At 47.3% G+C, this 15,998-nt stretch overlaps 1 protein-coding gene across 2 annotated transcripts; it reads left to right on the top strand.

The window, feature by feature from the left end:
- Positions 1-1,396: 1,396 nt before the first annotated feature.
- Positions 1,397-14,653, top strand: LOC146036309 (uncharacterized). 2 transcript variants are annotated; one of them, XM_083160239.1, is made up of 7 exons: positions 1,397-1,476; positions 5,888-6,445; positions 7,449-7,769; positions 8,359-8,412; positions 9,352-9,501; positions 12,376-12,499; positions 12,680-14,653. In XM_083160239.1, exons 2-7 carry the CDS (start codon positions 5,972-5,974, stop codon positions 14,077-14,079), a joined length of 2,523 nt encoding a protein of 840 aa, XP_083016365.1. In that variant the 5' UTR covers positions 1,397-1,476; positions 5,888-5,971; the 3' UTR covers positions 14,080-14,653. The 2 variants fall into 2 exon arrangements, with proteins under 2 accessions (XP_083016365.1, XP_083016364.1); XM_083160238.1 differs by lacking the exon at positions 1,397-1,476 and adding an exon at positions 1,634-1,814.
- The last annotated feature ends 1,345 nt before the right edge of the window (positions 14,654-15,998 follow it).

Here is a 15,998-nt window from a genome sequence, read left to right as displayed (position 1 = left end):
TCTTTGTGTTCAGACGATGAAGGATGTTGTTAACGATCCACAGGACCGCGCATCATCAACGTGTACATGCCAATATGCACAATATGTCATATTCCTATAGTGCATATCGTTAACAATTAATTGTGCACCTTAAAGGGGCATATACACACAGGGCGATTTTCACCCCGTTTCTATTCCCATTCCCCATTTTTTAGAAATGGAGCACTGAACGCTCTGTGTGTATAGCCCCAGGTGACGGTGATGCGCGGTCGCCATAGCCAGCAGGGAAAGACAGTGCTTGCACAGATCGCTCAGCACATATTGCGGGTGTAAAGCGATGTGTACTGAGCAATCATGCGTAAGCCCGTTGCTCAGCATGGAGGCCGGCTTGCCCCCTGTGTATGCCCCTGTAGGGACCACCAATATCGGAGAAGCCGTAAAGTGTCTGGTGGGGAAACTTCATCACTTCACAAATATATGCAACTCATACCGATTTTACCACAGCGTGGCCTCGCTCACACCTACTACGGGGTCTACACATGCGCAGTCTATTGATAATCGCCCAACCTGCAAATTTAAAGCCCAGCAGTCAGGTCTGAATTAGGCCCAGCGGTCTGTGAGCTATAACCACATTTAGCACACACGTCACTAGTTACATGCTGACTATTCACATATTGAACCACAAAGTCACCCCAGGAATTGCTGCTTGTAACTCTCAGCAAGTGTATCACTGACTCCCTAATGTGCCCTTTGCCCTGTCACTGTGGGCCTTATTCTAGTTCACTATTTCTGACAAAATCCTTTTTAGATGGGCAAAACCACCCATGTGCACTGCAGGGGGGCAGATGTAAAATGTGCAGAGAGAATTAGATTTGCGGGAGTTATTTTGTTTCTGTGCAGGGTAAATACTGGCTGCTTTATTTTTACACTGCAATATCATACCTCCCAACTGTCACGATTCCGTCGGGACAGTCCCGATTTTCGGGTCCTGTCCCGACGTCCCACCCGCGGCAGGCATTGTCCCGCTGCGGGGGGTGGCAGTTGGGAGACCCCCCAATCTTGTAGAATAGACGCTGTGCGCATGCGCACAGCGTCTATTCTCGTATGAAAATGAGGTCGCGGCTAATTAGCATAAGCCGCACCCTCATTTGCATACGCCCGCCCCCTTTTCGGGCGCTCGCGCAGTGTCCCTATTTCATCCGGACACAAGTTGGGAGGTATGCAATATAGATCTCACTTTGAAGTAAAACCCCACCCAAATCTAATTCTCTCTGCACAAGTAACATCTACCCCACCTGCAGTGCACATGGTTTTGTCCATCTAACTAAGAAGAAATTTGTCAGAAAAAGTGAACCAGAATAACGCCCTGTGTGAGAGCTATTCCTCCTGGGTAATATAATATGTATGACAGACAGTTTGTATCTGACGCCCCCTAGTGGTCGCACAGTAGATAGCAGGTGCAGGCAGAGGACGGGACATGGTTCTGGTCTGTCTGAGGTAAGAGCGATGTGCAGATTCGGAGATAAATATTGCTGCAAAGTCTGCAGAATACAATCAGAACCAGTGCCATCCCCCCAATCCTCCCAGTACCCCTGTGTGTAGGTCAAGCAGCATGCATGCCCAGCAGCAGCAGCAGCGCTGCCAGTACACAGACAGTGGTGGTAACTGGGGAGGCGTGTACCAGTATGCGGGGAGGAAAAGGAAGTGAGGACAACTGGTGGGGACTCTGCTTGTGCTGCACTGAATGAATGCAGGACTACTGTACATGTAATATACATAATATATACGGCTAGTGCTGCACTGTAGTCCAGGCCGGGATCCAGCTCATCTCACAGGTTAGATCACTCTGCATGTATTACTGATCAGCTACAGGAAGGGAGGGGGGGGCATGGCTCCATGCAGTGCGGTGTGGGGGCCGTGGCTGCATTCAGCTCAGTGTGGGGGCCGTGGCTCCATGCAGCACAGTGTGGGGACAGTGGCTCCATGCAGCACAGTATGGGGACAGTGGCTCCATGCAGCACAGTGTGGGGGCAGTGGCTCCATGCAGCACAGTGTGGGGGCAGTGGCTGCATTCAGCTCAGTGTGTGCGCAGTGGCTCTATGCAGGACAGTGTGGGGACAGTGGCTCCATGCAGCACAGTGTGGGGACAGTGGCTCCATGCAGCACAGTGTGGGGGCAGTGGCTCCATGCAGCACAGTGTTGATCGGGTCAGTCGCATCGATCGCATGCGATGCGACCAAATCGCATGCGATGCGACCGACGCGATGGTCCCGATTTTTACATTGATTGAAATGTGAATAGGGTCCCTGGGACCCTATTATACATTGGATTCAATGTAAAAGTCTCCCCAGACCCCAATTTTAACCCCCTCAACGGCACCCCACGATTGACGCCAACCCGAAGCGTGGCGAGCGGCGGCTGTACGCGTCCTCCGACCTTTTCATACCCCTACTATCCACGTCGGCGTGGAGTTGAGAATATAAAGTGTGGCAAGCCACCGAGCCCGAAGCGTGGCGAGCGGACGCGTATAACTTCAAAGGTATACGCGTCCCCTCGCGGGGCTCGCTGCGCTCGCCACACTTTATATTCTCAACTCCACGCCGACGTGGATAGTAGGGGTATGAAAAGGTCGGAGGACGCGTACCGCCGCGGCTCGCCACGCTTCGGGTTGGCGTCAATCGTGGGGTGACGTTCACAATGGGGGGGGGGGGCATATACAATGAGAAATGGGCCATATTGGCCCATTTCCCTTTTTTTTTCCCGATTACAATGTTAAAAATATTTTAACATTGAACCCTATGGCAAAATCAGGTGCATCGCGTCGGTCGCGTTGCGTGCCATGTTAATGCACCCGACCGACGCGATGGACCTTAAGTTAAGGTACACGATTACCCCCGATTGTGGCCGTTCTAGGAAACAAGTACCTTTATCTCTCTTTATCACCCTTGCATTTATCTCCTGGTAAGGCTTAATACATCTGCCCCATTATCTCTTGTCTCCCATACGATAAGGACCTTATTCTGGTTGATTTGCAAATTCGCAGCCTTGCGAGTTCACCAGACGCTTCCCTGCGAATGCCGGGTCACACGCCGCCCCCCCCCCCCCCCCCCCCCCCCCCCCCCCCGTGGGCGCGACTATATGCCAAACAGCAGTCCCCGTGCGATTGGACCAGAATAACCCCTAAGTATACTAAAGCAATGTAAAGTTATTTTATTTTTTTCAATTAAATGCATGCTGGCAATATCATCATGGGAGCAGTTTTTTCAGGGTTGTAATTCTATACTTGAACATGTGACATTTGGTGACACAGAGCGCACCTGGGGTGCGTGGTCTCGTCTGTCACTCTTGGGGGCGTGTCCAGCACTATTGCTGTGCACACATTATCCGATTATCAGTAACAATATCATTAACTATATTTGTGTGCATATCGTCTATTGTTTGTACTCACTATATCAGAGGTGGCAGAGGCTAAGACAGTAGAACAATTTAAACATGCTTGGGATAGGCATATGAATATCCTTACAAAGAAATAAGGATTAAAAAGGGTCGAGATTACCTGAAGGGTAAATAAGGGGCAGACTAGATGGGCCAAATGGTTCTTATCTGCCGTCACATTCTATGTTTCTATATTGTTAACGATGCGCTCTCCTGTGAGTAATTATGGACCCCCTCTGTCTGTCATTGCCGTAAAATCCAGACTATATTGTACAGTATTCCTGGATGTGGCCACTGAACGGTATCATTATGGTCATGTGTAGGCCCTATATTGTTGTTCCAGGCAGTTCAATGGAAATCATTAGCGATATTGTATCGTTTGCACTGTTGTACCCAGCTTTGCGGAGATGCTGGGCTGCCTCCAAACACTCCCCTCTCCAGCAGTGAGCCACAACTGTTCCCACCAATAGGTCACTGTGGCCCCCAGGTTGGGACGGCAGACGGCATGCTATTTCAGCCCCAAAGAAACACCAGAGTGGAAAGACTGCACATAAGCACATATTCACGCTTTACAGAAACAGAATGACACCCCCCCCCCCCCCCAAATTGCCTTGCAGCACAGAACATTGCAGGATATGGTCTATAAACATAGCTCTATATTCAGTTCTAATGATTAAAATAAGCAGCAGGGGGTAGAATGGAAGGGCTAAGTGCCATTGTAAGTAGTGGGGTGGAGGTGATGGTTTAAATAAGGAATGGAAAAGCACATGAGGGCCCTGCTTGTGAGAGCTTACATTCTAAAGGGGAAAAGCATTAAACACTGAAGTTATCTTGCTTTACAAAGTGCTCTTGTGTTTTAGGTGATGTCGTGTTTCAGATCTGTCAACAGGGCAGTTCCACCTCTATGCAAACTATAAACCAAAGGTTGTCAAACATGGTCCTCAAGGCACCTTAACGGTCCAGGTTTTCAGTGTATCCATAGCACAGATAGTTAAATCAAATTGACTGAGGTAATAATTAAAAAAAATTGGGTGTTCTGCTGTGCTCTTTGTCATGGAGAGCTGCTCAATATAAACCACAGGTTCTCAAAGTCTGTCCTCAGGACCCCACACAGTGAATGTTTTGCAGATCTCCTCAGAATCAAGTGAAATAATTGGCTCCACCTGTGGATCTTTTAAAAATGTGGCAGTTCAGTAATGAGTGCACCTGCCGGGGGTCCTGGAAAACGTGAAATGTGTTTGGTCCTGAGGACCAAGTTTGAGAACCCCTGATTTGTGAAGGCTGATTTGAGCTCTAAAGGGAAAGAGGGTTGTGGTGGGTTTAGTAACAAATAAGGAGGCAAATAAGAAGAAAGAAATATATAGAAAAATATAAATATATTCCAAGTTAATAAAATATAATGAAACAACGTTCAATGTAAACCGCTCTTTGAGTAGCTTTGGTAGTCTGTGTGGTAGAAACTCTTTTTCCCGACTTCTACTCCGGTCGATGATATTCCCAGGGAGCGGTTGTTTTTTCTGTCATCCAGCGTGATGTCACAAAGTGCCAGGTGATGACGTCACCGGACCAGCTGCCAGCGTCTGCGATTGTAGATTGTCGAGTGGGGTTGCAGTTCTTCCAGACCCCTGGGGACTTCCACACGTCTTGCGCATTAAATACTTTATGTTGCAGGTTTGTCAGCCATTACTTATCCACTGAAGGTTTCTACAGAGTTTCAGTCACAAAGAAAAAAGATTCAGCCGTTTGCAGCATGAATCAGCATTCACCATTGGCTCCCATCTCACAGTCCAGCAGTAGCGGCAGGTGCGCTGTTGCTTGCTGCAGCATAGGCTGGGTGGTACCAGAAAGGAGCTGTCCTAAGACTAAGTCCCCAGGAGTCTGGAAGAACTGCCATCCCACTCAACAACTACAGACACCGCCGGCCGGTCCGGTGACGACATCTCGAAAAAAAACAATAAAGTGGCTAGTTACCACTCTACAGCCGCTCCGCACGATTACCACCAACCACATCCGAGACCCCAGCGGCCAAACAGGAGAAGTCCTTGTCCAACACTTTGAACCTTTACACCCGGCAACAAGGAACATTTCTACACTGCTCAGCCGCTCCCCGGGAATAGCATCGACCACAGTACAAGTAGGGAAAGGCAGTTTCTACCTGCACTCTCAGAGCTACTCAAAAGAGCGGTTTACATTGAACCTCTGCCATTATTTTTTATATTTTATTTTTGTTAACTTTTTTATTTATCTTTTTCTATTTCTTTCTTGCCTCCTTATTTGTTCATAAATCCACCACAACCCTCTTTCCATTTAGCACTCAAATCATCCTTCACAATCGAGTTACTAATTAAGTCACCTGTGGCCAAGCAAGGATATACTTAAAGCCTGGACTGTTGGGGTGCCTTAAGGACCGCGTTTGGGAACCTCTGCTATAAAGTGATTATTTGACGTCTAATTCTTGCATTTTCCTCCTAAGATGCTGTGGTGACATTGGAGTGAGAACTTCGAGGCTCCTTGACTTAGAGTGGAACATTTCTCAACCTCGACCTCAAATACCAGGATGGTTAATTACAAACCGGGTGGAAGATGTTTGGACATCAATGGTAAACTAGGGAGCGGCCGACTGCCTGGGGCAAAGGCTGGATCTGCTGAGTGTCTACAGAAAGAGTGGCTCATGAGAGGACTTGATCGCACCGGAGAAGCTGCGGAGATCCCGGAGAAAAAAAGGCGAGGTAGACCACCCGTAGCCAGGCCAGAAACTATGGGCACCCAAAAGAAATTAAAGTCTGGCCAAGCCGTTGATTCCACAGACTCAGAAGAAAGGAAAAGCATACACAGGGTTGCCAAGTATGAAACGGATATGATACCAATTGAAAACCCAGACACCCCAGGTAAAAGGAAACGAGGAAGACCACCTCTATCCCGAGCTTTAAATATGGACATCACAAAGACCGAGCAGTTGGAGAGAGCCATCGATAATCCAGAGAAAAGAGGACGTGGAAGACCCCTCGGAAGCTCTAATAAAAAAGTGCCGGTAAGATAGATGTCTCACCAAAGATAGAGGTGGCGGATGACCGAACACCTGGCCGCTTGGAGTCTTCATAGTATTCCCTCTCCAGCCAAGTCTAAACTCGGCCAAGGTCTACAGAGATGGTGCTTGGTGTATAGAGTTCCCAGGCCCAGTCTCCTATAACCCTGCAATTAGGTTGGCCCATATCGGGATCCTGGGATTTGGCCCCAAAATTGCTGGGATTTCAATCCCGGGATTAATACCTCTGTCACTTTTTAAAAGTGACAGAGGTATTTAGCCTGATAAAGTGATAAAATGGAAGGTGATCACATAGCAGCCAATCTGCTCCAAACTTTCATTATTCAAACCCAGCATCAGATTTATTAAGCTTGGTGAAGTGATAATTTGGTTGGTACTTTATCCGGCCAATCACCTCCTAACTGTCAAGTGACAAACTGGGGGCCAGAAGTATCAAGCTTCAAAAAATTATAAAGTGGAGAGTGGTAAACAACCAGCCAATCGGCTCCTACCTTTTGTTTTTCAAACCCAGCCTGTAACATGACAGGTAGGACCTGATTGGCTGTATTTTTGATCACTCTCTATTTTATCACATTTTAAAGCTTGACACATCTAATCCTCTGAAAAATGACATTTAGGAGCTGAATGGTCAGTAATAAAGTACCAGCCACATTGTCACTTCAGCAAGCGTAATAAATCAGCCCACAAGTCTGTAAATTGCCAGTTAGGAACTGATTGGCTGCTGCTTTATCACAGCCTGTAATATGGAAGTTAGGAGCTGATTGGCTGGTACTTCTGGTACATCTCCCCCTATAATCACCACACCCCTCCTTTGCTATCAGACCTGTCTAATGGCTTCAGTCAACATCCGTGCATGCCCTGTGCTCTACCAAGGTGTCCCCGGCTCGACAGCGGTACAGTCCCTTGGCGAGATCGCGGTTATACTTGGAATAGACGGGAGGTTTAATTGTTGCCTCTTTTCTACAGATTCCCCTCTTCTCGATTTCAGGCACAAAATAAACCCTCCACCTCGTTCCAAAGTCTTCTGGCCCTCAAAAGAGGGCGAGGGAGACCCAAGAAGTCTGACCTGCCAATGATATCCGCGTTGACTAAGCACATTACCGTCAGGCTGACCAAGATGAATGAGGACATTGTCATGATGGCCGGAGGCAAGGCACGGCTGAAAGTGGAAAATGACACCGTAAAAGTAGAAGAGAAGGCACAAACCATGTTGGAGAAGAAGAGAAAGGTAGTGGTGCAACTGGAAGACATCATGAAGACAAATAAAAAATACAAGCCGTCGGAGGCCCCGTCGGTGACCGTGGTGCTGGTAAGAGTCACAATATATATTATGGATTGAGAACGGTTTATGTTGCACGCACCTCCCTCCTGAATCTGCCGACCGCCCAGACCTGTGTCCACTAGGCAATGTGGGTCTGGGGACGGGCATATAAAGGAGGAAGGTGCTGATTGCTCTGCCCATGGCTGCGATAGACAATGTTCCTGCAGACTCCTGGATATAAAGAAGCACTTACAGGTACAGTAAGGGACTTGCGTTACCCTGCACCCATCTTCTATTTTTGGACTGCGCCGCGGCCCCACCTTTCCGACTGTCAATGTAGGCTGTTGTCTCAGCACTCACAGAACAAATGTGTGTATGTTATACTATGCAAACTGTCCGGAATCGGTGGCTTATCGGTGAGGTGCATTTTCTACACATTATTTGCAAATCACTAGCGCCTTTTCAAAATCTCTCTGGAGATTGCAAGTTATGGCTGTCCGTTTAGGTCTGTTGTAGCTCAGCAATTTTAAAAGCATGTGAGGTAATTCACCTTTAGCTACCTTTTATTGGATTCTACTTGGTTTCAAGTGTCCTAACAGTAATGCTGTATTGCCTCATTTATTATGACGGCCTTTAGGAGAAGCGACGAGGACGGCCAAAGAAGCAGCAGCCGAACGCAGAGACTCATCAGGTCAGTTTGTTCTTCTTCCCACAATCAATGTCTGAAAGCAGAAGTCATTAGGGCATCTGAAAAACAAACGGTATACTGTACCTTGGGTTTGCATAGAGGAGCCATGATTTGCCCAACATACTATTTAACATGACGGTGCCCACCTTCCCTGAGAATGCATGGCACTGCTTATCTCCTGCCCTCTCAGTGTGCTCTTACTCAGTAACCAAGGCCCAATTCAGCCCTGCTCGTTGGGCTGCCAGAGTTCGATACAAAAATCATTGAAGCAACTTGGATATTAATGCTTCACACCATTGCCTCGCACTGACTGATTGCATTTCATGGAACACTCTCAGCTAGCAGGATTTGACTTGACTTGGTCAGCCTTTTGATCTATCCCATAAAGTAACCCCCACAGCAGATGCTATTGTGGCCCTATGGTGGTATATACAATAAAAATACAAAGTCCAAAATTATTAAATTATTAAAATTCATATTTCTTCTTAAAATGACGGTGGTACATCAAATATTTGACGGTTCATCCCCTTCTTATATCCGGTGTCACAAACAAGATGTCGGACAAAACCCAACGCGTTTCGTCTACTAGGAGGCTTCATCAGGGGAACATATTGTTTGTGACCGCGAATATAAGAAGGGGATGAACCGTGGAATATTTGCTGTACCACCGTCATTTTAAGAAAAAATATGAATTTTAGTAATTAATTTTGGACTTTTTCATTTTGTGTGTTACATATATTATATAAGACCATCATAGGGCCACATCATTTGTGACCTGGGTATTGGTGCCACACCACTTTTTGTGGTTGTATGTCCTTTTTTCTGCCTACATTGTAATATTGCAACAGTAGTGCGATAAGGGGTATTGTTGGTAGTGCGTATAGATATATATATTTATTTCTCCTGCCTGGTTTCTGGTTCACCTGTATTCTTCTCCTTTAGATCACCCTTTCATCTCCTACCACCTGGCCTCATACTGTGAAACATGAAGCCTGCCAGGACGCCAGTCACTTCCCCGGTGATCTCACCTCACACAGAGTAGAGGCGCCAGCAGAGATAGGAGGTGGCATGCGTCATCTGGAGTCATTAGCGGTAAGTGAGTCTCCAGGGTTTTACCCCCAGGTTCAAGGCTCCATTGGAAGGGAAAACCCCGGGCACAATTCAGGCGTGTAGGAAAAACTATACAGTGACTTGGAAAGGAGAACATTTACTAAAGCTTCTAAACACGAAAAGAGATGATGTTGCCCGTAGCAACCGATCCAATTCTGTCTATCCTCAGCGAGATCCCAAAAAGAATTCCTATTCTGGAGTGAAAGGAACATAATTATTTTTATTTTATAATGTTATTGGTTCCTAAACAGAATAAAAATCTGGAAACAAAATGCTGTCCGTTAACAATCCAGGTAAGGACCAAAAGTGATTGACATCAAGATTATGGCGCAGATTCAGACCTATTCGTTACGGGCCAAATTCATTCCCGTCCCCGATTTTCTGGGTTTGCGCACGCGTGAATGGCTTTGGCGAGTTCCACACTCTGCGGGCCCTCTTCTCCGGGAAGGGAGGGCAGGGGGTGCACCCAGCCTTTCACGGGCTTGCCCACAAAACCGGTGGGTTGTTGCCCGCCCCTTATTCGGCCATCTCCGGTCGCCTCCACATCAACATTTAGAACTCCGTGACTTCCTTGGAGAGCAGACATTTAATTGTCAGAAAACCCTACCGACTTCTAGGCATACAAAAAACAAAAAGACAGCAAACTGCAAAATAAGACGTGGAGTCATATGATATAATCCTATAATATGATTAAAGCCCTTTTACACTTGGTGCTTCGTGACTCCACTTGGCCTATAACCTTATATAGACCACCAGGGAGAACAATCGTGCCCCAGGATAACCCAGTATAGCTCAGACAGAACGTATCAGTGGGTATAGGAAATCATCTGATGACTGATACGGATGCAGAATGAATACTGTGTAAGGATGTAAATGTGTCCTCACATCGGAGATAAAGGTACAAGCCACTAGGGGGCAGACGGTTAGGGGTTAAGTGACCACGTTGTCTAACAGTACCAGTGATACAGGGAATGATCTGTGACCATTGGTCTTACCTTTGGGAACCCTGTGAGTAAAGGAGATATTCAAATGTTGGGATCTATGAAACCATATTGTAGCTGTTGTGCGTCTTCCATCTAAATCAGGCATGCCCAAAGTCAGGCCCGGGGGCCAATTGCGGCCCGGGATGTCATTTCAAGTGGCCCAAAGCCTCCAGCAGGAAGCAGGCAGAGCATCAAATGTGGGAAGCACAGCACAGGACACTAAAGGTGGGGCCCCGGCGAGCGCGCCTTTACCTTACTGGCTGCTGCAGTGAGGAGGTGACGGCTGCCACAGTCAGATGTATTTGCCATCCTTCCTCTGCTGCTGCAATCGTATATATCACCCTACTCCACAATCACAGTGACAGCAGTGTTTGGGGAGGGGGGCAGCAATGGGGAAGCTTTCTCCCGTAACATTGAGAGCGGAGGAGGGAAGCAGCGGGAGCCCAAGCATCTCCTGTCCTTGCAGTGCCTGCTTTGTCTCTCCTTCCTCTGGCTCACACAAGAGGCTGGGAAACATACAGAGAAGGGAGGGGGCAGAGTGGGGGACATACAGTGAAGGTGGGTCAGGCTGGGGGACATACAGTGAATGGAGGCAGTGATGGCCATTCAGAGAAGGGGGAGCAGGGGCAGGCTGGAGGACATACAGTGAATGGGGCAGACAATAGTGAATGGGGGTCATACAGTGAAGGAGGGTCAGGCTTGGGGACATACAATGAATGGAGGCACTGATGGACATTAAGAGAAGGGGCAGGCTGGGGGACAGAGTGAATGGGTGCAGAGTGGGGAACATACATTGAATGGGGGACATACAGTGAAGGAGGGTCAGGCTTGGGGACATACAATGAATGGAGACACTGATGGACATTAAGAGAAGGGGGCAGGCTGTGGGACAGAGTGAATGGGGGGACATACAGTGAATGGGGGCAGGCTGGGGGAAAACCAGTGAAGGGGCAAGCTAGGGGACATAGAGTGAATGGGGGCAGAGTGGGGGGACCATTCTGATGTGATTAACGATTCAAAGAATGTCAGGCTGAATGGTCGGCCCCCCAGATTTTCACCTCACCAAATCTGGCCCTCGTCTCAAAAAGTTTGGACACCCCTGATCTAAATGAATAGCGGGAAATGGGTCGCAGTGATCCAACTTGCATGATGCCCGATGGGGCTGTCCTACGTTTGCAGTGCAGAACAGGGCGAGGCGTTTGTGGGGCGGGCCAGCGGCGACCAGCGTTTTCGGAACTGGACAGACCAGCCGGCCACCAAAACAAGCAGAAGGGGGTAGGCAGGGTGGTATATGATCATTGGTCGACAGTCAAAAGGTTGGCATCCATTAGGTAGACCACTGAAGGTCAACAGTCCTTAGGTCGACACATGAAAAAGGTCGACATCGTTTTAGGTCGAGAGGGTCATTAGGGCACCAGAAGCTGAATCGGGTAAGGGCACTTCAGGCAGAAACAAACGTTATATATCAAACATTAATCTCCTAGAAATAAATACAGTTCATAGTATAACTTGTAGGAGACAAAAATAAGCTTTCTAAGCATATATCCTCCCACCTCAAGATTAGACCCCTGTCTCTCCTTGCTGGCAACTGCTCTCTGTTCTCTTTGGTCCTATGCACTTAGACTCCTTCTAAACTGAGCACTTTGGTAAAATAATCTTCTGCCACTATTTCTTTACACTGCTGCTATTGTGTCATGCTTTGAGTCACAGGCCAGGAAAAGGGGAGGGGGATTCCAGGCAACTGGAAACCCACCCCTTAGTTTTGACTGAGCCATGGGGGATATATATTCCTTTAGGTTCATGTCCCCACAGCAGACTGATCCATTTGTCCTACCTGGATAGATCTATTAAATACAATTTTATTCTCCTCTAGGTACCCCAGGAAGTTCATTCTGCTAGTGTGGACCCACAAAGCTACTGGGAGACTGACAACGCACGGATGCACCAATATTCAGAATGGGAGACCAAGCCAGCCGAGGCTGTGTGGACAACAGAGGGTGAGGACTGTGTACATATTCATATGTCTAGGACTAATAGTCATTCTATCTTCATCCATGGTGAGCATAGGGGAAGAACAACTATCCGGCCTGGGGTACTAAGGAGAGACTGAACTTCAGTTTACAAGTGCGCATTTAATTAGAACATTAACAAATTGCTTACACATATTTTATTTGCAGATGGAGCCGAGTCACTGGACAGCAACTCCGTGACGCAGTTTGTGGTGGGTGAATCTCCAGCTCCACAACCTTTTCAGCCACCGCTGCCAGCGCAGCCTAACTTCCAGGAGGACCTACTGCGGGAGCTTTCCGATTTCAGATGCCAGCTGACGAGGGAGTTGGCAGCCACAAGATTGGAAGTGCGAGAAGGCGCTGAGTTGGTGAGATCAGTCATTTCCGGCGTGTCTACTGAGATCCATCGGCTTGGCCTGATCTTGCAGCCTCTGGTCAATATTATCGCTGCTGGAAACCTGTTTTGCCGCCCCCAGCAGGATACGCCACCTGACGACTCTGTGGATGTTCCCCAGTCATCTACGCATCCTAAAAGCTCTTTCGCCTGTAGACCGGAGGACACCACCCTTGTTCACCTCACCCCACGTGATACACCCACGGAGTGCTCAACTGAGTCTTTACCAGAAATTATTTCTCCAGTCAAAACAGAACAGCTTACGGACAGTCTGCAGCCTTGTACGTATCAGGCAGATTCCATGGTTTCTCAAACAGTGGACAAGCCTGTGGAGAAGTCTTTGTTTCTACCCAATAGTGATCTACCCAAAGCGTTCTCCATGAGTTCTTCTCATAAGGTTCCTCCTTCAGCCATCCCTGAGTCTTCTGTTAATATTCCTTCACTGAACAATCTCTGTCTACAAGAAGATTCAGCTTCTACGCTTTCGGCCCTCCCCTGTGATCACGAGGCACACACTGCAGTCTCTCTAAGCCCAGCCTCCGAGGTTACATCACCAGCCAGCCATGGTGATGTCATGGACAGCTCTTCTCAAAGGGATTCACCTCCAACAATCTCTGCATACAACGATGAGAAATCCACGGTGTGCTCTACGGGTTCTCCCGACGAGGATTTGTCTCCATCAAAGTCTACAGACTGCTGTACACAAGACCTGTCCCCATATAATTCTGAGGTGCGCCCTGAAGGGGACATAGACTCTGACCATCATCAATGTAGGTCACCTGCTCGCTCTCCAGGCGGTTTTCAAGTACCCGTAGACGAAGTGTCATTTGAAATGAAAACAACCGAAAATGCACAGGATGCATCTGTGCCAAATGTATCCTCATCCCCTGTTACTGAGCCTGGCTCCCCTACCGGCAACTCGGAAGTGGTGACCCAAGACCAAGAAGAGATGAACTTGGGAGAAACTTTATCACAAGACTTTTCTGAGTTGCCGCAAACAGAGGATACTGATGCCGTTCCACAGTCTGTGTGTGCACAGCCAATACTTTGCACCAAAATGCTGCTGAACTTTGATGTTGCACCACAATCGCCTCCATCATCGCCACTTGCTTGTGCATCGTTGCTGCTGACAGACGGAGAGGCCCCGCCAGTGTTGCAGAGTGTCGCCGACTGAGTTATCCTTCCTGCACAGTCCTAGGATGTTAATGAACGGTTTCCTGATCCTACCGGGTTTTCTTTTAGTTGGGGACCGTTCTGTTAGGCCATTTCCCTGGATTGTGTTTCTATGATGATTTTTTTTTTTTAACCCTTTGAGTGCCAACATCTGTGTGAGAGATGTGCAAAATATCCTCTAAAAATGCCGGCGTCGCTCGCATTTGTTATATACATTCAAATAAAAGATGTATAAAAAAAAAAATTATATTTCCTCCATAAGGTAACATTACAGGTTAATTATGATGAATAAGAATGTTTTGCTTGGCAATTTTCACACCGATTTTGACAAATTCACTTGGCACTCAGGGTTAATAGTTTATTTTACCCTCTTTTACCCATTTTTAAAACTGAATCCCAGCACTGCGTGTTTTATTTTTATCTTTTTTGAGTTTATCGTAATATTCCGTTTCAGGGACGACTGATTGAGGCAGTTCTGTTATCGGATCAGTTGAGTTTCTAGTGTTGCTGTGAATGCCCACCTAGTCCGCAGAAGCTTTTACAGCTGTTTTAATAAAGACGTCGTGTTAACTCTTTCACTGGCTTGGATTATTTATTTAGCATTTATTTATTTTTTTTATAATATTTGTATTAAAGCAGGCATGTCCAAACTGCGGCCCTCCAGCTGTTGTAAAACTACACATCCCAGCATGCCTTATCATAGTTTTAGCCATGGGTCCTCAAACTGCGGCCCTCCAGATGTTGTGAAACTACAAATCCCAGCATGCCTTGCCACAGTTTTAACACTCCCTTATAGCAAAACTGTGGCAAGGCATGCTGGGATTTGTAGTTTCACAACAGCTGGAGGGCCATAGTTTGGAGATGCTTGTATTAAAGCATCACTTCCATACACTTTTCACAACATACATGAGAAAAAGGTGGTTCACAGGAATATGACAATGATAAAGAATATCAGGAAATTTGGGTACAGAATGCTTGGATTCGACATATGGTAACAGTAATATTTGGAATGAATCACAAGAGCTGTATTGTTAACCTATCTCAATATATACAATAAATAACCAAAATGCAAGGAGGGGCTGTGATGCAAGTATTTCCCCTTCTCACGGGTAGCTCCTCCCCGTCGGTCTTAACTCCTTTTGAGTGCCAACATCTTTCTGAGATATGTTCACAATATCTGCTAAAAATGCCAGCGTCGCTCATATTTGTTATATAAATTCAAATAAAAAAATGTTGTGTAAAAAGATTATATTTCCTATATAAGGTAACATTACAGGTCGTTATGATGACACCTAATTTGACAAATTCACTTGGCACCCAGTAACACACCAGACAGAATGGATTCACACCATCGGACCCAATGTTGTGATTGGGGGGGAGATGACGACAGCAGGAAGTCTGTAATCACACTGAAGGACCAGGTCTGATGGAGGGGCCCGCTACCTCCGCCCCCATTGCAGAGAGAGAGGCAGTGGGAGAGGGAGGACAGGCTACCGCTGCAGCAGTCTCTCTCCCCAGCCCAGCATACGCACGCAGAGCTGGGGAGAAGCAGTGGCAGCCTGTCCCCCTCTCTCTCTCACCCCCAATTAGTGTAGCGCATACCCTCGCTTCGCTCGCCATGGTTCGGGCATGTTACCTCGCTGAGCTCAGCGCACCTTACCGTTCCAAATTGTAGTCCACATGGGTCATACGGCATGTCGACCTATTTGATGTGTTGACCGTTATTGTTCTACCCAATGCATGTTGACCTTTGTTTGGTCAACCTAATGACCCAATGTCTTTGTTAAAAGTATTAAAACACCTTAAACTGACATAATTCTCCCCACACATTGGGTTCCACTGGAAGAAACAAGGGTGCTTATGTATTAGCCGGGCGCCCAATTAGCATATGTACGGCACCATAGGGAAATCGCATCGTCA

The sequence above is a fragment of the Crinia signifera genome, chromosome 9 (assembly GCF_055691185.1).
Source record: "Crinia signifera chromosome 9, ASM5569118v1, whole genome shotgun sequence".
NCBI lineage: Eukaryota > Metazoa > Chordata > Amphibia > Anura > Myobatrachidae > Crinia > Crinia signifera.
This window is presented reverse-complemented; position numbering and strand designations above follow the sequence as displayed.

Excerpts from the sequence above, each read along its gene's own strand:
- LOC146036309 (XM_083160239.1), top strand. The coding sequence starts at position 5,972 with ATGGTTAATTACAAACCGGGTGGAAGATGTTTGGACATCAATGGTAAA. Across the intron at positions 6,446-7,448 it reads GCTCTAATAAAAAAGTGCCG|GCACAAAATAAACCCTCCAC; the intron begins GTAAGATAGATG and ends TCTCGATTTCAG. Across the intron at positions 9,502-12,375 it reads GTCATCTGGAGTCATTAGCG|GTACCCCAGGAAGTTCATTC; the intron begins GTAAGTGAGTCT and ends ATTCTCCTCTAG.